General features: G+C 40.0%; 1 protein-coding gene across 1 annotated transcript in view; it reads right to left on the bottom strand.

The window, feature by feature from the left end:
* The window catches only part of VAV3 (vav guanine nucleotide exchange factor 3), a 362,653-nt gene that overhangs the window by 269,313 nt on the left and 73,060 nt on the right, over positions 1-20,280 (bottom strand). Inside the window, exon 2 of the mRNA XM_004481228.5 lies at positions 7,059-7,175. Within this exon, the coding sequence (XP_004481285.1) occupies positions 7,059-7,175 (117 nt within the window). The remainder of the gene's footprint in view (positions 1-7,058; positions 7,176-20,280) is intronic.

Genomic DNA, 20,280 nt, shown 5'->3' with positions numbered 1-20,280 from the left:
CCACCCACCGAGGGGTGGGGACTACAACACCCTAATGATGTGGCCCAGTGAAAGCCCTAATCATAACTTAATCATGTGCAGGTTCAGACCAGTTTACAAACATAATCCAGTATCTATTTTTGGAATTCATAACTATGTCAAACTGCTACAGACCACCTTCAGTAGAAATTTTTCTGAGCTCTCTCAACTAAAATCTACATATAATGAAAGCAAATTAAATCTATTCTTAACATAAAAGCCTAGAAAAACATAAAATATGAATAACAATACATGTGTGCACATACACACATACATGATGTATTATAATTTTCTTTATAATCTGAGCCAGACAGACTCAAAGCAAATAAAGTTCCAAGAAAGTGGCATCGAAATCCTCTGCTTGACTTTAAACATGTCTACAGAACTCTGAATGACTTATATCTACCCAAACTATTTATTCACTTAATCATATTAAGCAATATGCCACGTATTTCACGCCAATTATCCCTAATCTTTACAACAATTCTGCTCAGTAGTAGTTAACATCCCATTTACAGATGAGGAAGCTGAGACTCAGAGCTTAAGTGACAACTCAGAGGTCACACCCAACACTGGCACGATTTACTGACTCCTTGGGCCACCTTGCCCAAGTCAGTGAACACCTCTGAGGCCCACTCTTTCTGACCTCTCCAAGTGAATGGGTTAGAGACCTCTTCATCCTAGGTTGATCCTCAGGTTCCTTTTCATCCTCAGGTTTTGAGGTCATTCTCAAATAATTCTGAATGGCCAAACTATATAGTCAGAGCTGGGGGCCTCGTGAGGAAGCAAGTTGCCCATCTACAGAGGCATTCATGCCCTTGTCTTGACCCCACAGAGCAGACAGACAAATATGGAAAGATGCCTGATGACTTTGAGGGGCTCTTCCCAACCTGAAGTTCTGTGATCTCTCTAAGTCAACGGTAAGGAATGGAAAGCATTTACCTGAAAGCTGGGACTGTACATCTATTTAATTATTTAAAAACTGCAAAAGAGAGAATTTCTAACACCGTGTCTTCATATCGCTTCCTCTTTAATATGACAGAAGATACAGGCTGCAAGATGGTCTCTAAATTGTCTGGAGTGGCCTACCAAACTGTCCAACTTGGGTTTCAGAAGAAAACTTAGCACATCTACATGCCTTAAAATCATCTGACTAATGAAACCAGATGAATAACCGATTTCTCTCATTTTTGGTTGAGAAAATGAACTAAAACTGGTATGAGGCAGAAAAAAAGAAAAAACGTATTAACTCACAGTTGAAAAACCCACCAATATATTTGGCTTTGGGCACAGCTTGTTTCTTTACATATATGACATCACTATGATCCTCCTCAGCAAAGATCCCTCCAAATTGGATCCATTTTGAAACTCAAATGGTACCCGGTGGCTGTAACACTTCCAAACCTCAGAGTCATGTCCACACACTTCCATATCAGTAGGAGAGGAAAACTGCCCCCACAAATGTCTGAATACATCATATTGTCCCCAACTTAGTGACGTGCCCCATCCCCAAACCCATCTCTAAAACCACAGGGATGGGATATTCTAATTCAGGGGTTCTTAGCCAAGGGTCCACGAACCCCCAAGGGGTCTGTGGAAAGATTTCAGGGGATCTGTGAGCTTGAATTGAAAAAGTTCAACTTATCTCTGTTTTCTCTGACCTCTAACATTTCCTAACATTTCCTTCACTTATGAATTAATTTAACAAATAAATTACAGTAGTATTCATTTCACCTGACTGGCAAAGGGGTCAGGGAACAACAAAGGTTAAGAATCCATGCTGTAATTGATTAAACCAATCAGGACACCATCTCCAGAGCTGGAGGGAAGGTGGGTCTCATTCAGACTCATGTCTGGGAATGGAGAAAGGGCTATTTCTAAAAAGAGCCCCAACACCACAGAAAAAAGTAGAAAGACACCTCTGCAGAGTAAAAAAATGAGTGCTAGGCCACCTTAGGAAAAACAAAGCTTATTTCCTAATCTTGCCCCCATCTCAAAATTATCAAATCACCTAATTCACCCACATCTTCCACCCAATTTAAAATTCAACCTCTATGTTTACCTCTGAACCTGAAACCCATTAATAACAACAACAATAACGATAGTGGTAATACTACCACTAATTATTATTATTATAATGACTAATATTTGAGTGCTGAAATTGGGCCAGAACATTCCATGTATTATCTCTTATCTCATTTAATACTCATCTAATCTTAATTTATAGATGGGTAAACTGAGGCTCAGAGAGGTTAAGTAACTTCCCCAAGGTCACAAAACTAGGACAAAGCATAACCAGAATTCAAACCAAGATCCTATTCAGAGATCGCGTTCTTAACCAAAACACCATCCTAGCTCTCCCAGTAATTCCTTACCTGCACTCTCAACCCATCTCTAAGTGGATACTCTGAATTCCTTTCAACTACACTCCAGTGCCTGTTCTGAACCTTAACATGTAGAAACCATCCTCCTGCTACTAAAATCATCTGGAACCGTGTCTTGGCAGGTGTGATTCTCTTTTATTCAAGAAAACGTATCACCTTGCACTTGTGAAGTGCTTTACAATACCAGAAAAAAACTGTGAAGTCTGTGGGTATCGAGGAACTTACACCCACCGAAAGCCGCCCCGGGAAAGAGCCAACCCCAGCCACTCATGCGACGACAGCAGCGGCAGCCTGGTTTCTATTACTCACTAGAAATGCTCTCATTAAAGAAAAATCCCATGTGCTTCTGCATTACAAATGTGCCAACAGAGAGCTCAGGAGGAAACATTTCCAAACAGCAGAAGCATTAATCAGAAAACGACAGAGCAGAGAAACAGAAAATTCTTTACATGCAGCCTAGAACTGAACAAATTTACCAATGCCACCGCAATGTCCAAAAGTAAAGCAGCTAATAATTTCCCATCGTATTCCAGGGAGAATTTTTTCCCCCAACATTCCTTAAGCAAAGAAGTGATGTAACAAAATTCTACTTATTTTCGTTACTAGGAAGCCAGAAAAGGATTCATCTTTGTTAAAAGAAAGCAAACAACTTTTTTAAACTACTTAGAACACAAACCCATAGCCTGAAACGAGCTGGAACGGCTCTTAGCAGGGCTCTGAAGCTCCCCGCTCTCTGGGCAGGAAGGGGCCTCAGCAGTCCTAGAGACAAGGATTCCTCCTCTTTCGGAAAACGTTTTCAGGATTTAACAGCTCTCAGAACGAAAGCACTTGCTGAGTTCTCAAGGCCCCTGCTGAGTTCAAGTCATTAAGCCCACTCCTTCTCCTTCTGTGATACATTTTTTATAAATCAATTTGTAGAAAGTGTTCAGAACTATTTCAATTTTGTTGGCACATGGATTTTAATTGAAGTGAATCTCTGTTAACATTCGATAAAATGCTCAAGACTAAGATTTAAACATAATGCTGAAAGGCAAAAGTCCTTCGACAATGTCCAAAACGTGTGCACGTCTCCATCTCATTAAGTAAAATAAAAGTTATCATTCATTTGTGTTGATCAAAATTTTGGCAGGATTTTCCCAATTTCCAAAAGAAACATATTCACAGCCAGCCTATGATTCAAGATGGATTTCCTGAACCCAGAGAAAGGAAGGGCTCAGCCAAAACTAGGGTGCAGAACACACCACTACAGAGAAGAGGTTTCCCTAAAATTAATTGCACGTGTGTAGATAAGAACCGTCACAAAATTTGTCTATTTAGAGTAATTAACTTTAACCACCATTATACAGCAGGCCTAAGTCTTTCCCTTCTTTCTAAAGAGAAAATAAGGGGCAATTACCTGCCCAGAGACAAGTCACTTGTGCTTCTCAATTTTGTAAATTCCTTTGGTTTTCTTTTTCACACCCATCCTTAGCCCTGAGCGTTCACACAGCAGTGATGACAAGAAAAGAGGAGAGCTGAGGAGTCAGGAGGCCCCAGCTCCAGACTCTTCTCTTTGGCCAAGCAGCAAGAGGCTCAGTTGCCATTTAACCATCCCATGTCTTAGTTTCCTCATCTGAAAAATGGGAATAGTTGTTTGCCTCACTCATAAGAATACCGTGAGAATCAAATCAGGTCAGTGATAAGAAAAACTCTGGAAACTTCAAAACGCTATAAAACATCAGATACTGTTATTCCAATTAATACATTCTGAGAAAAAGTTGCCAAATATCTATGAATCCTAGATTTACTACTTGTAAGCATTGAAATGGGGGGAGGGGGGTGCGGGCTACAGATATAGATACCATTAACTGAAAATCTAATTAAATCCCAGGGAATGGAAGGAAATAAATTAACCTGCCTATGTCCTTTGAAAATGAATATTTCCAATATCAGGAAATAATGTTGACTCTGATTTAATGCTCTAGTCACAAGTTTTCACTTAGAAATCAAAAACTCATGAATTAACCAGACTAGGATCTATGAAATGGGGACACTAAAAGTATCTACTTGTTGGGGTCGGTGTGAGAGTTGAGCTACTATATGTGGAGCACCTGTAACCGTGCTGACACACAGTGCTGTGTGAATGCCTGCTGTCATGTATTGTAGTGGAGATCAGCCAAATCTGGAGTGAAGCCATTATTCCAATCCCTACCTGGTATGTGATTTGAGACCCAGGTCTCCTCATCTGTTAATAACAGTACCTCCCAAATAGGGTTGTTACAAGGTTTAAATATATATACAAAGGTTTAAAGGATACCTGACCCGGTACATTGTAAGTGCTCAATAAGTGCAGGTACCGGGTTATCATAAGAGCAAGAATGCTCAGTAGTAGTGATACTACTGCAGATACAATAAATAAATACAGATAAAATTGTATCACAATAGTGATACAATTACAGAGCACTGTCACAGACTCTTTAACTTTCAGTGATTTATTCTGGTCAAATACAGTTCTGAAGACATAGATGCACCAATCTTGGCAGTAACAAAAATATAGGCGACTTTCATGAAGTAATTATAGGTTCACTTTTTAAACCACACTCCCAAGCTTCCTTAGAACTATGTCAGAGTTACTACTGCCAACATATTTTTTAAGTATCCAGAAATAAGTTTACACTTGAGAAGCATACAGTTTATCCCTTTACATTCAAGTTTTTATATTCTCTCTCCTACAAAGCTTCTGTTATCTAATCAATCCAACATGCAGGGTTATTCCACTAGAATGTAGCCGCGTGTTTTTAAAATATTTACATAATTTCCCAATCTTTGGCACTATTTCATGCAAATTTGAGTGAAAATTAGTAACTCCTTGATCTCCTTTAAAAAGTCAAGAATTTGAGAAAAAAATGAATAGCTAGTGGTTCAAATTATTAATGACAAGCCAACTGAGAGGTACAATTAGCTAAATGCCCTTTTAAGACTTTTTTCAACGTGTCAATTTCAGAAAACTGCAGGCCTCCTGGCACCAAGTGCCTCCAATAAAGAGAGAGGCCACACACGGTCATTTGCCCGTTAGGCAACGGCTCTCAAATGCTTTTGTGAGAAGCTATTTTTCATTCCCTCCAAAAGAGAGGAGGAATAAAAGGAAAATGAAAGATAAAAAGGGAGGTGGATGGGCCAGAAAGAAAAAAGAAGAGCAGAAACAGGAATTGTCTTTGATGTTTTTCAGACTCAACAGCTCAGAGGAAAATCCACTGCATCCTGATGTCTACTTGATTCCTCTTTCGCTTCGTGGCTTCCCTTCATGGCCATATTAAAATATCCTACCTTTCTTCACTAGGGGCCTGGTTTTCAGTTCCCTGTACTTTTCATATTTTAGCCTCCATTGCTTTTTTTTGGACCTCAAGACAGGTCAGTCACAGCCAACCAGAGATAAAAGGATCTTAGGAGTCAGGTCCCCACACCCATTTCCTTTTGTAAATCCTCCAAGTTGGCAGATAGCCTGGTGATTAGGAAGGCTGGTGACTTCCAGAAGATCACAACGTGGGTTTGTATCAAGATCGGACAGAGGACCCAGGTCGTCTTCCTCTCCAGGTAGGGTGGCTTCCCATACTTGCTGTAGTTCAACATCAAATTGCTTACATTTCTGTTTCAACTTTGTGCTATTCATTCGCATTGATCACAAAGTCAATCCACGGCTTGGTTTTAACTCTATAACCTAAATACTGCATCTTAGAAATCAAAGACTCAAGCAGCCTTCTGTTAAGATAATAGTACTTAAATTTTAAGAGTTTGCACCTTTTAATAAAGATACTCTTGGCATCATTTGGGTTTTTTTCCCCTCATCTCATGTGCTTAGTTTTACGATGCAATTATTTTAGCAGGGGCTAAAATAATGTCACCTTAATTATCTCTGTTATGGCTACTCATACGCAAAAGGTTTAATCTGATGCCCAATCACTTCATCATAAATGACCATAACTTTTGAAGCCATGTGTTTGATGTACATACAAGTAATAGCTGTAAATATTAAAATAATTTCCATGTAAAAAAAATCACTGAAATAAAAGTCCAACAAATATGTGCTAAAAGCCAAGCTGAAGGAGTTATTCGACAGTCTCAAAGTGTCAGTGATTTGGATCTTATCCAAGTCACCTACCCCCGTGTCCATGTAGAGAAAGGAGGAGAACATTCCCATCTTCCAAAAATTACATGCCTTCCAGATACAGAGAGGACTGAAGGGAGAGAATGTGGGTCTTCAGATATGACTGTCCAATGAATGAACTATCTAAAGGGTGCATAATAGTAATCCTACCCCCTAAGAGAACTAGCAGGGAAAATTTCCTCAGTATAAAATTTTCCTTTACAGAAGCAGATGTCGCTCAGGTGGTTGAGTGCCTGCCTCCCATATACGAGGTCCTGGGTTCAATCTCTGGTACCTCCTTTAAAAAAAAGTTTCCCTTTATACTGCGTTAATTAAAAACTAACTCTACTCTCATTTTGGGCAATTGTTGCTGCTATTTGGCTTTTGCCTAAGCCACCAATACGTGAAATTTAACAATCTATTGCATATACCTAAACCACTTAAATCACATGCCCTACCTTCAAGAAGGTATGAAACAGCATTCGACAAAATGTTAACCAATAAAAATTAATATAAAAATAAAATATAATTACCTTTCCAAAGTCCCGCACATCAAACAGGTCAAACGCCTCGAAGAGTTCACTTTTCCTCATTCCAAATGTCTCGCAACAGGCCGTAAGAAACGTCCTTATGTTCTTCAAACAGAGAAACTGAGAAATGGGAAACAGCTATTAGTATACAGTGAATCATTCTGAAGGCTAGCTATCCCGTCATCCCCAGAAAGCTATAAAATGACAAAAAATAATCAGCTTTTCCAGCTGCTCTTCAATTATTCATTTGGCAGTATTTACGGAGCATCGACTATCTCCCAGGCACCGGTGATACTGCTGTGAACAAGGAGACAAACGGTCTGCCCTCCTGAAACTTACATATTAATAAGAGAACAGACAAAAACACACTAGGCAGCAAAAGCAAAAGGCGGTTTTTGTTTCACATGGTGATAAGTGCAAGAGAGAGGAACAAAGCTGGGAAAGGGGATCAGGGGTGCTGCGAATGGAGCGGGGGTAGGGGGGCTCCGCCAGGATGATTAGAGATGGTCTCACTGAGAAGAGGGCAGTGAGCAGAGATGTGAAGGTCAGGAGCAAGCCACGCAGAACTGTAGGGCATGATGTTTCCTGCTGAAGTAGCAGCCCGTACCAAGGCCCTGAGGCAGATTTGGTACATCCAGGGAAGGGGTCGATATGGCTGGAGCAGGTTGAGTATGAGGAGAGGTAGGAGGTGAGGTAAGAAAGATAACCAGGTCAGGAGAGGAAGGGCCTTGCAGGGCGTGACTTTCACCCTCACTGAAATGGGAAGTCATTGCAGGCTTCAGAGCGGAGAAGTGACATGATCTGAGTTGACATGTTTAAAGGGACTCTTGACCTGCTAAATTGACAATACATTTCAAGGTGCTGGCGCAAGGATGAGAACAGAAGACTAATTAGGACAATAGGACAATTAAGACCAATTAGGACAATAATCCCGGCAGCAAGGGACAACTTCAGGAAGACCAAGCATTCAAATTTGAATATATTAAATTTGAGATGCCAATTGGTCATGCATTGAACAGCATGTGAGGCAGGCAATTAGATATACACACCTGGGGCCCAGGGGCTCAGTCTGCACTAGCCACATAAACTGGGGAGTCTTCAGAATACAGAGAATGTTTAAAGTCATGACATTGGCTGCGATGACTTTGGGAAAGAGCAAAGCAGAGAAGAGGAGAGGATCTTGAGTCCTCCTACCTTAAGAGATAAGGAAAAGAGGAAAAATTAACAAGAGCCTGAGAAAGCATGGGTAGTGAGGAAGGAAAGGAAACCAGAGGACAGATTTTATTTCTAGGAGGAGGGTGTGATAAGCTGTGTCAGATGCTGCTAATGGGTCCAAGTGTTGTTCCTAGAATCTGGCTATAAGGAGACCATGGGTCACTGGGGCAGAAGCAAGCTGTGTGTGGAGGATCAGAGCAAAAGGATGCTTGGTGCATGTTCAAGGGACAATAGAGGAGGAAGTGGAGACAGACTACAGAACACTCTTGAGTTTTGGTGCAAAGGGCACCAAAGGATTGGAGAGGTAGTCAGAAATAGAGGTGAAGGAAGGGGTTTTAAAAAAGCATCGGAAGATGTTCCAACGTATTTCTATTTTGATGAGAATGACTTGATAGAGAGGGGGGAACTGGTAATGCAGGAGAGAGGGGACAATCTCTGAAGTCCTTGAGTAGATGAGAAGAGAAGCTGGTGCTCAGGTGGAAAAGGTGATATTAGAGAAAGGAAAGGCAGATGCTATTGACAACTACAAACCAATAGTCAGGATTTACTTTTGGTATCTAATAGGATCGGGTCCACCTAAGCCAAATAGGCACATATTCTGAAAATAAATTATTTCTTTTAGGAAGTATTAGCTGTTATGGCACACACACACAAAACTAATCTCCAGTGAGTGAGCCACATATTAGCTAATTATTGTATTTTTGCTTTTTATTTTTAAAGAGCACATTAATGTTTTATTTTGGTATATTCTTTTTTTTTTTTTTTTTTAATTTGCAGAAAGCACAGTTTACTTCTGCATTTGAAATGTTCAGATTTTTCATGGGCTTAGCTCAGACACAATTTTACCCATTACAGGAATCCTTTTCAGAAGCTTAAATATTTCAGGAGGGGTTAAAACCTCAGGGGAAGCATCATAAACCCTCGGAAGCACAAAGGCAGCAGCCAATCAGCACATGCAGGAACTGTTTCACTTTTAAAAATTCATAAGAGACCTTTACAACACAGAATCACTCTGCATGTAGCTCTTCCACACAGAATTGCTTATTTACAGATTAAAAGCCTCACATTCTGCCAAGACAGATAGTAATTACTCCCTTGGGGATTATGCAACTGCTCTCTTGCAATATTTTTTACATAATTAAGTGCCCAACTCATAGCTCACCAAGGAACAAAGCATAATTGCACATGCCACCCTCTGAAGATTTCTAGCAAAGCTCAAATTTTCCCCCAGTGTAGGAAAACTTATAGTATGTTTCCACTCAAGTGTTTTGATCATTAATTCAGAAAAGCAAGTATTATTACTGAAAGTAAAAAATAGTATTAAAGATTGCCATAACTGCATGTATACAAAGAAAAATTTTAAAAACAAGCCTTCCCCTTACTTTTGGAACCAATCTTAACCTTATTTGCCCTGTAACTACTCCAATTCTATCAAAGTCAACAATTAATGAATTTGGAAAAAAAGAAAAAAGGCACTGGTTTGTTTCTAAGCTCTTGCTTTTCCAGGCAATCCCCAAATTTTGTTGTCCCCATACTTATGCATTTTTTTCAGCCAACAGTTTTCAAATGATACTACATTCCAGACACTGGAAATGCAACAGAAAAAAAAAATTTTTTTTTTTTTTTTAAAGTAAGACACAGTCCTGCCTGCCCACACTTCTCTCTTGAGCTTATCTGGAGGTATTCACAGTGCACCAGAATTTGACTAATAACACTAGGCTCAGGTTTCACTCAATGTTTTCAGGTCCTTTGGCTCTGAGTGCGAAAGAACAGAGTGGAGCGATGAAGAAAGCGCAAATAGGTCCTGATGCCACTGCTAAAGCCATGGGAAGAGTGGTTCCTGCCTGCCTACCCAGCACTTGTGCTTTGCTTTTATCATACTGGCTGTTTTTTTGCAATTTATTTTTTTCTTTTTGCAGTTTATTTTATTTTTTTCTTTTTGCAGTTTATTTTAAAAGCTTTCAGAACAAAAGAGAAGTTGAGGGATAGTAAAATGAACATTTCAACTGGCTCAGCAATTGTAACATGCTTTCCTAAGTGCTTTTGCATGTGGTCCTTTTTGCTATTAAATTTCTTTTGTTATTTGAAAGTAAGTTACACAGAAGAACTTATAACTTTGATATAAAGATAGTGGTTACTAAAGGTACTAAAGGGAGAAGGATGGAAGATTAGGTGGAACATAGGCTATTTTTAGGGTAATTTTGGAATTGTTCTGTACAATACTACAATGACAAATACAGGTCATTACACATTTTGCCAAAACCTATAAAACTGTACAGTGCTAAGTGTAAACCATAATGTAAACTACACACTTTGGTTAGTTAGCAATGGTTCAGTATTGGTCCATCAGTTGTAATAAATGTACCACACTAATGTAAGATGTTATTAATAGGGGAAAATGTGGGTGGGGAAGGTATAGGTGAGGCTGTAGGAAAGTATATGGGAATCCCCTATTTCTCTTTATGTATTTTTTTTATTTATGTTTAAAAGATACCTAGATTACATAAAATGTTACATTAAAAATATATAGGGGATTCCCATATGTCCCATTCCCCCCACTTTTTCCACATTAACAACTTCTTTCACTAGTGTGGTACATTCACTGCAATTGATGAAAACATTTTGAAGCATTTCCACACAGCATGGATTATAGTTTACACTGTAGTTTATACTCTCTCCCACTCCATTCTATAGGTTATGGCAGGATATATAATGTCCTGTATCTGTCTTTGCAATGTCATTCAGGACAATTCCAAATCCTGAAAATGCCCCCATATTACACCTCTTTTTCCCACTCCCTGCCTTCAGCAACTCCAGTGGCCACTGTCTCCACATCAATGATATAATTCCCCTATTTCAATGTAACTTTTCTTTAACCTAAAATTTCACTAAAAATAAAGTTCATTATTACAAAATGAGAGAAAGTTACAGACCTCACAGCACTTGACTACTAAATAACTCAACATATGTTTCCTAAGAATAAGGACTAAGAAAATTAACAATTTCATATCATCCAATATCCATGCCATAGTTCAATATCTTAATTGCTGCAAGTGTCTTTATTCTCTATTTTCACCCAAGCCAAGAGCCAGTCAAGTTTTACCCATTACAATAGGCTGTTTTGTCTCTGGGTATTTTTTCAATCTAGAAAATCTGTTGCCATTTTAAATTTTTTTATTTTATTTTAATGACATTGACTATTTGAAGAGTCCAGGCTGGCTGTCTTGAAGAATTTCCCACATTCTGCATTTGATAATTTCCTCATGGTATCATTAAGCCTGTTCTTCCATCATTTGTATTTCCTATGAACCGTACCTAAGTCTAGATTCAAGTTTACAAGTTTTGGCAAGAATACTTCACACTGCGAACTTCATATTTAATTACATCTGGAGGCACAAAATATGAGTTATCTCATCATTGCTGAGGCTAAGTTTGACCACTTAGTTAAGATGGTTACTGCTGCATCCCTCTTTATTAATCTAGTAAACAAATACTAATTGAACAAAACTGCCAAGAACTGGGCATACAAATGAAACATGACCCAGACTCTGCCCTCAAAGGGCATGTGACAGGCAGGTGAAGCCCACAGACAAGGAACCTGCAGCAGCTCTACAATGTGCCCATTGCTATAGATAAGGCATTGAAAGGTGCCAAGAAGTTCGGGGGGGGTGGGGGGGGGGGAAGGAGGGCTTTGTGGAGGAAATGACACATGTGGTGGGACAGCAAGGAGGAGTGGAAGTCAGACATGCAAAGAGAAGGAGTGGCTGGTGCTGTGGAGGGAAGGGGACTTGCCAGTGCAGGGTCCAAGGATGTTCCAGGTAAACGGCATAGCACACGCATGAGCAAGGGACAAGAGGAAACATGGGATCCTGATTCCGAAAGGAGAGAGCACAGAACTCTGGAAAGGAGCAGTGAAGGAAGTGGCTGGAGAGGGGAGCAGGGCTTTACATGGCCATGCCAAGAGATCTGGACTTTATCTTGGGGGAAATGGTAAAGCTAAAGGGTTTTAAGTCGGAGAGTGTAATACTCAGCTTTACATTTTATGATTTATTGGTACTACAGTCCTTTTTAGTGCTACTATATACCAAGCTCTATGCTAAATATTTATATCACTCAATCCTCACAGCATCCCAGTCAAGAAAGTGTTTTATTTTTTCTTCTTCTCTATAAATTGAAGCTTAGAGGTTAAGTAACTTACCCAAGTTTACATAATAACATTTATCAAAGTAATGGAGTCATCATTCAAATCCAGACAATGTGCCTACAATCTGTCTCCTTAACTACTACGTTATACTAACTCCATTGTGCAGTGTGCAGAATTAAACATTTTTCTTTTCTCTCTTTTTGGGAGATGATATTGGGTAAGTAAGCAGCACATGGACAGTTAGGATACAAGGAATGGTGGCGATTTAGACTAGGCTGGTAGAAGAACTCTAGCAAGAAATATGGAAAGGAAATACCAAGTAGATGATTGAATATGGGCAATAGGGTTAAAGGGAAGAAAAAAGAAGAATCAAGAATTATACTCAGGTATCTGTCTTGAGCACTGGATGGGTGGATGGGTGGGTGAATGGGTGGATGGGTGGATGGATGGATGGATGGATGGATGGATGGATGGATGGATGGATGGGGAGACTCACTTAGACTGGAAACTTAACAAGTGGGAGGACAGCAGTTGTAAAAGGCAGCCACAGATTGAGTCAAATAATTTGTTTCTTCACATATGGGAAGGCCTGGTAATTAGATGCTGCCCAGCCTCTCCCTCGGGCATTCCAGCGGTTAAGGGATTCATCTACTAAAGCAGTCACCAGTCTCCAGCCACCATACTGGCTCTCTTCTCCTTCAGAGCTATATGAATAGCTTCTCATTGCAAGCTGAGGAATGAAAATGGTAGAAAAGCACTCAACATAAGCAGATAACCTTTGAAGGAGAAAGTTTAAGAACATCAAGGTCTTAGACATCCTAAAATTACACATTGAGCCAAAGCTCTCCATATTAGACAATGTTTTGTAGTCAGATCGCTATCACAGCAGGCAATCGACAAGGTGCAGCCTCCCGCTACCACTTCAGTGCTAGCAATACTGAAGTTCCAGAAAGGAAACAATTCAAGATCAGGCTCTTAAAGTTCACTATGAAACTCTATAAGAATCTCCCCTTTCCTTCCACCCTTTAGAAGTCAAATATGTAAGAGCCATTTTGATTTTCTCAACTATATAAACACAAACAGGTTCACTTCCTTTTTTTTTCATTTGAAAGAACAAGCACCCACTTCTCTAAAATTGTTACCAATAATGGACTAGGTGTGTTGACTGAAGCTACATAACAGGAAAAACCTCCACAGCTTATTGTGAAATGAGTTATTTCCATCCCATATGAGAAACGATTTCTCCTAGGAAGGTCAACAATTTCTAATATACTTTCACAACTTCATGGAGTATGTCATTTCAAGGACCACGGACAGCCAAGCTTGGTTACAGTTTGATGAAGAAAGAAGTCTTGAGGTTCTCATTTCTTGGTGGGACACTGGTCCTCCAATTTGAAAGAGAGACTCTGACTTTTAGGGTTTGGAATAACAAACTGTGAGTGGCTGGCTGTTAACAGTGATTGACTGGCAGTTGTGAAAGGCATCAAGGAAACCACTACAATGAGCATGCACTAACTAAACAAATGTGATGGTGAAATAAAAGCTTTTCTTCTTAGCTCCCACTATCCCTGTCATTCTAATTCTTCCATCCCTCTCCAAAGGGCTCACATTACTCTCTGTAAGACTGGCAGGGAAGGAGGGCTGGAAAGGAAATAGCTGGAAAGGGAAATTTCTGTCCCTTTCACCATGTATTTTCCTTATCCTTTCCGCATTTCTCACTTTTAAAATTAAATGAGCTTAGCCTGATATCTCTTGAAAGAAAGAAAAAAAAGAAGGAGAGAAAAGATGATTTTTGTTTGCAGCCAGTAGGTCCTCATTTGTTCCTGTCCTTCCTGGGCCAACGGATCCAAATAATTAAAGAGCCCTCATCATCATTGTTTTATGAAGAAACTCTGTCTATAGATACCCCCTGAATTGTTTTAAAATGATTGTGGCATTTGATATCAGTTTGAGACTGCACAATATCTTCAAGTTATTTTAGTTTGATCCCAATATTATAAATAAATGAAGATTCTAAAGGCAGGCCAAAAATGGGAGAGGGTTTGTTTCTCATTTCCAATCTTGTATTCACATCACTAAACCAAAATTATCCTATTCTCAGTAAACTAAAAGCCTATATTTCTTATTTTTAATAGATAATTCTTTTCAAAAAATTATTCAAAAATACAGTAATTTAGTAATATTTAAAGTTGCAAGGTTTTTTTTTTCCATTTTCTCCAATGATGAAGTACTTTTATGGATTATATGTAAGTTTATTGAAATAGTTCAGCTCATAAACATAGGGCTGAGTTGTAAAAACACAAGCATTCTCTTCACTCTGCAGCAACTGGCTGCCACCTGTGACAGTAATAACCATGCTTGACTATAAAATAAAAACTATTTTGAGAGCAGAGACTACATTTATCTCATTTGTGCTGCTGTTGAATAAATCGGTGAATGAATGGTTTAATATATCTGTATAAAAAAATTAAGCAGCAAACATTCCTTGGTAACCATTTTATTCTCTTATTTGTATACTAATGTAGCAATATGTCTTTTTCATTATAAGCTATATCCAAAAATTTTAGAACTTTGTGATATATTAATAATTATAGAGAAATGAATAAAAAATTTAAATTATTAGGCAGTTATGCTCCTAAGCACAATCTTTAGTCTGGGTTGCCTGATCTCTGGCATGTGTCTAAGGATGGCTAACTAACCAGGGCCCCTGGCCAGCTGTCACCAAAACACACATGTACCCACCCGCTGCTGCTTTCTAGAGCTCTTGCCCTTGTGAGATTAAGCACTGTACCCCCACTCCTTTGCCAGGAACTAAGCTTTTCTGTTTCAGAGGTTATCCATTAAGCTGGCATTAGACCCTGATAACAGAAAAAAAAGTTAAATAGAATCTATAATCACTATTGTGTGTTTCTAGTCATTGCACTAAAAAACTTAATGTCAGGGAAATGGTAAGGTCAAAATTAGCCTGAAACATCTATTTTACCAAGTTGGTTAACCTGTTACTGAAAGCAATACACGTTAATACCTTTAAAGAGAAAAGTAACAATCACATTGTTATCCAGAACACAGGAGAAGCACACTAAAAGTGGCCTCACCTTAAAGAAAGAAATAAGCACTTCTGTCTGCACAGGCCATAAAGAAGCAGTAGAATGTAGTGGCCGAAAGTCAGGATTTGGATATTGGGGGGAGGAGTAGGAATAATAAAAGTGCAGCAGTAGTCATGGAGGTAGCAGTGGTAATGGCGTAGAGGTCGTACTTGCTAGTAACGGAGGAGCAGAGGTGATAATATAAGCTGGTAATTCAAACACAGGAGTGAAAACAGAACCCCACGTGCCCACATCCAGGTTAAAAATGGACTGTACTTCCAAGACAGAGGATTCTCAGGACGACACACCTGCCAGGCAAATGAGAGCTAGAATACAACCTTCAAAATGAAGGTTGTATCACACCCAGAGAAAGTTGTATCACACCCAGAGAAAGCCTGTGGTGATACAAAGATCTATGTTGCTTTTAGACATGAGCCTCACAAATCTGTTAATACAGAGCATGAGAACAAAACTCAGTGTGTCTGAGTTCAATCTAAAAGGAAATTAAGAGTTGTATGCAATGCTTAGTGGCAATGCTCCAAAATGTGTTCATCAATTGCAATGAGTATACCAAAAAAAAAAAAGGAGTTGTATGAAAATCCCAGCAAGGAGGTCTGGCGGTAAGTAACCCCTCTTCATGCTACTCTCATCTACAGATAGATAGCCTCCCCAAGGAGGCAGCCACAGGTCTCCCCTCATCTCAGTGAGGAACGCCTGGGACTTGCCTGGGTGCCACCCCTATCTCGCACAGTCAGAGCAGGATTTGTAATTGCAGGAGATACAAAAGGAACGGAGGGCAGAGTAAAGCCAGAGTCTCTTCCTCCTCATTTAATCTGCCCTCAATCCCATCAGGCAGGTACTAGCATAACCACCATTCATAGATGAGGAAACTGAGGCACAGAGCAGAAAGACAATTGGACCTAAATCACACAGCCAGTAAGTGGAGGAGCAAGGACTCAAGCCCAAACCTTTGGCTCCAAAGCCTGCACCCTGAACAACTGCTGTCTCCCGTACAGCAGGTGCTGTGCCAAGCCAGGGAGATGGGAGCCACAGGGCTGCCCTCAAGAGGCTGTCAGTCTTGTGAAGGAGAGAAATAAACGAATGGGGGGTTTCAGTCTCAATAAACAAATACAGAGCTGGGTCAATGAGAGCACAAAATAGGAACTGCTGCTGCTGGAGCTGGGGAAGGTGGAGATTCATTCCTCCCAGGAGGTGACTGAGCTAAGTGTCCGCAATGAACAGAACACAGTAAGACGTGGCAGGGTGAGAAGGAGGGGGATTGCTGTGTGCAAAGTCTTGATGTTTGGAGGAAATGCAGATGTCCACATGGCCTCAACAGCAAGTGCAAGGGCGAACGCTGCAAGAGAAGGATGAGGCTGGAAAAGCAGGCAGGAGCCAGATCTCAACTGGAACTCGGAATTCATTTCTCCATAAGGACAGGGGAATGTCTCATAAAAATGAATGATTCCAAATACTGTAACAAATATAATTGAATTCTTGTATTTCTTAGCTATGGCAATAAGCACTGTCTGCGGATGTATTGTATTAGTCTGCCAAAGTAGTGCTGATGCAAAATACCAGAACTCCGTTGGCTTTTATAAAGGGTATTTATTTGGGGTAAAAGCTTACAGTCACAAGGTCCTAAAGAGTCCAACTCAAGATACATAAGAGGTACTTTCTCACCCAATGTCATTGGCCATGTGTTGGAACAAGATGGCGGGCAACATCCGCAAGCATTCAGCCTTCCTCTTCCCTTGTAAGGTCCCATGGGTCCAGCTTCTTCCAGTCTCAGCTGTAGGCTGTGATAGGGCTTTTCTCCTTCCTGGGGCTCGTTTCTCTCTGGGCTCAGCTGCTCTGCTCTCTCCACAAGGTCAGTTGTAAACTATCAGGCTCATCTCTCTTCCCTGGGCTGCAGGATCCTCTGTGTTTCTTCTCTGTGCATCTACTTCTCTTGTCTTCTTGACTGATTATCCCTTTATACAGCCCAGCAAGGGGGCAGGGAAGGAACCTTGCATGACCTAATGACAAGACTGAATCAAAGCCCTAATCTTATAATTTAATCAAGGCATCTCAGCTGAATCAAATACTATCAAAGGGTTATCACACCCAGAGAAAGAGATCAGCTTATAAACATAATCAATATTTCCTTTTTGAATTCATAAATGTCAAACCGCTACACTGGAGTAGCAAAATTAACACACATAACAACTCTATGAGGAGGTCACTATTCTAGTTTACACATAAGGAAACTGAGACCCTGTAAATGGTAGCTAACAAGTAGGAGAGCCAAACCTGACACCCCTGCCTGCATGGGTCCCCCCATGCTGTGCAGCCTCCTGTGGGGGGTGGCGGCTTCGACAGCAGTGTCAGGGCTGGACGGCAGGTACTGGAGGTTAAACAGACCTGCAGCCTGCTCTGAGGACAGCCCTGTAGGGCGCCATTCTTGAGGGAAACGTAACACAGCCAACGTACACAAATTGTCTCAGCAAGCAAAGGTGGGAACTTTCTTCAAATTTCTAAGAAATCCGAGAGAGTGACTGAGCTAAAATGGATTCCATATAGGGTAGGCAGACGGCAGATTAAAAAGAAAAGAAAAAAAAACAGCTTTTCCCTCCCTACTAATCTTATTCCAATGGAGTAATACAAATTTGTACTTCCTTCCTTCAATTCTGCCCATGCTGGAAACTTCTGTCACACTGTTTCTTCTCCAACTTCTATTCCTCTCAGACACACCCAGGGATTATGCTTTTATATTTGTCACTGTACCAGTATTTAGTATAAACAAACAAATATGTCATGGGTAAAACTGTTAGGAAAAAGTGGCTACTTCCTTAAATATAACAAATACACACGTGAAAGCATTATATTAATAAACGTTCCAGCAATTTTTTTTCTATTCAAAAGCAAGAAAACAATTTGCCTTCCGTAAATACAAGTTATTAAGCTAAACTAGAAATAGATGCCCCATTTGTATGTTTTCACTAGTCAGAGCAAATTCTTCTCTGAGGTTGACCCTCAGCCCTAAAGCGCTGGCCCAAACCACAGCCTTGGCGTCCTGGAGGCTCCATCGAAACCCCATTAGCCGGCAGGTATTGCTGGGGACTGCCCTCCCCACAGCGCGTATTTCAGGGAAGCCCTGAGAAGTCAGCTTCACTCTGAATCGCTTCAATCAGGGAATGAATTCATACTTTCCTTTGGCTATCAAGACCAACCCAGTGAACGCTGTAAAAAATAGCAACAATATCAAGAACATTCTTATAAACAAATTTAATCTGATTTTAAATGATTATATCAGTTTTGCATTAAATATCATTTTTTGCATTAAATATCACAATAATGATTTTTGGGACAGAAACGTACCCCAACATATAAAATCAGGATTGCTCGTTCTGGCTTTTTACGGATTTCCCAGGAAATCTAAATTCCAATATTTTGTCTATTTCCATGATAAATGCCCCCAAGTTCCCCATTACTGGAACATCCAAACGATAATTCTCATCTTGCCCCCTTCATACTCAGAAAAATATTTTAAATCTTCTGCCAACCACATGTCTTAATTTCAGTTCCAAGTCTCTGGCTGCTGTTCCCGTCAAGCCAGAGTGTAGGAATACCACTTCTGCATGGCACCACCAGAATGCCTCAGCCCACACACCAAGGCCACCCCACCACTCAGAGGCCTGATTCTCGCCGATGTGTCAGGACTCCCACTTTGTCTGGCCTCTCTACCAGGACTGCATATTTATTAATTTTTCTGGCACACCTTTTATTTTTCCAATTCATTTTCTGCTTTGTCATTTTTCGGTGACAAGTAAGTGGGGAAGCGATGCCACTGAATCTGAAATAATTACCAATTTTATAAAATACCAGATTGTCTGGGCTCCAGCCAGTCTGTGACTCTGATTCTATCTCAGAATTTTAGGAGGTTATTTTGTAAAACACCCTTAGGCTCATTCTTAAGAATACTGTGCTAATTCCTGTACTAAAGTAAAATGAAAGGATTAATGGCTGCTTTACAATCTTGGCAACAGTTTATGCCTGCTGGCATAATGAAATAATAATACAGAGAACATTATTTTTAACCATATACTGTGATCTCTTCTTTATTAAGAGAGGTAATGTATAATGCAACTAAAACAAAGTGTAACATTTACCCAAGCAATTTAGACCTCAGAGTAAAGCAGCAGACAGAACTTTTCTCTAAAATTAACCAACAACCAAAAAAAATGTTTAAACTGCCATTCACAGCAGCAGAAGACTCAGCTCTAGATTAAGCAATCCACCTTCCCCTCCCCTTTCTTCTCCTACCTCCTAAGGAGATTCCTTGCCTCAATTATCTTTATCTGATTAAAGCATTTCACAGATTCCAAATAGAACTTCCTCTGACCACTAGTTCTAGGCACCCAGAGTTCAGAGGCAATTCCTTATTCAACTACATTCAACAAATAATTACTGAATAGCTAGCAAGACACCCTGCGAGGTTCTGTGAGGACATAAAGATGACTGATGCTCCATCTCAGCCCTAGAGGAGTTTACACTGTCTAAAACTAACCACAATGTGTCATGATGATGGGAACGAGTGTTGCTGGGGGGGGGAGAGGTGGGGTGGGGGGGTGGGGTTGAATGGGACCTCACATATATATTTTTAATGTAATATTATTACAAAGTCAATAAAAATAATAATAATTTAAAAAAAAGAAAAAAAAAACTAACCACAAAAAATAGAAGAATATGATAATGATCCATTAACTGCAAGCAAAGTGCATGAGAACAAAGCAGTAGG

The sequence above is a fragment of the Dasypus novemcinctus genome, chromosome 9, assembly GCF_030445035.2.
Source record: "Dasypus novemcinctus isolate mDasNov1 chromosome 9, mDasNov1.1.hap2, whole genome shotgun sequence".
NCBI lineage: Eukaryota > Metazoa > Chordata > Mammalia > Cingulata > Dasypodidae > Dasypus > Dasypus novemcinctus.
The sequence above is the reverse complement of the archived record's forward strand: the minus strand, read 5'-3'. Positions and strand labels throughout refer to the sequence as shown.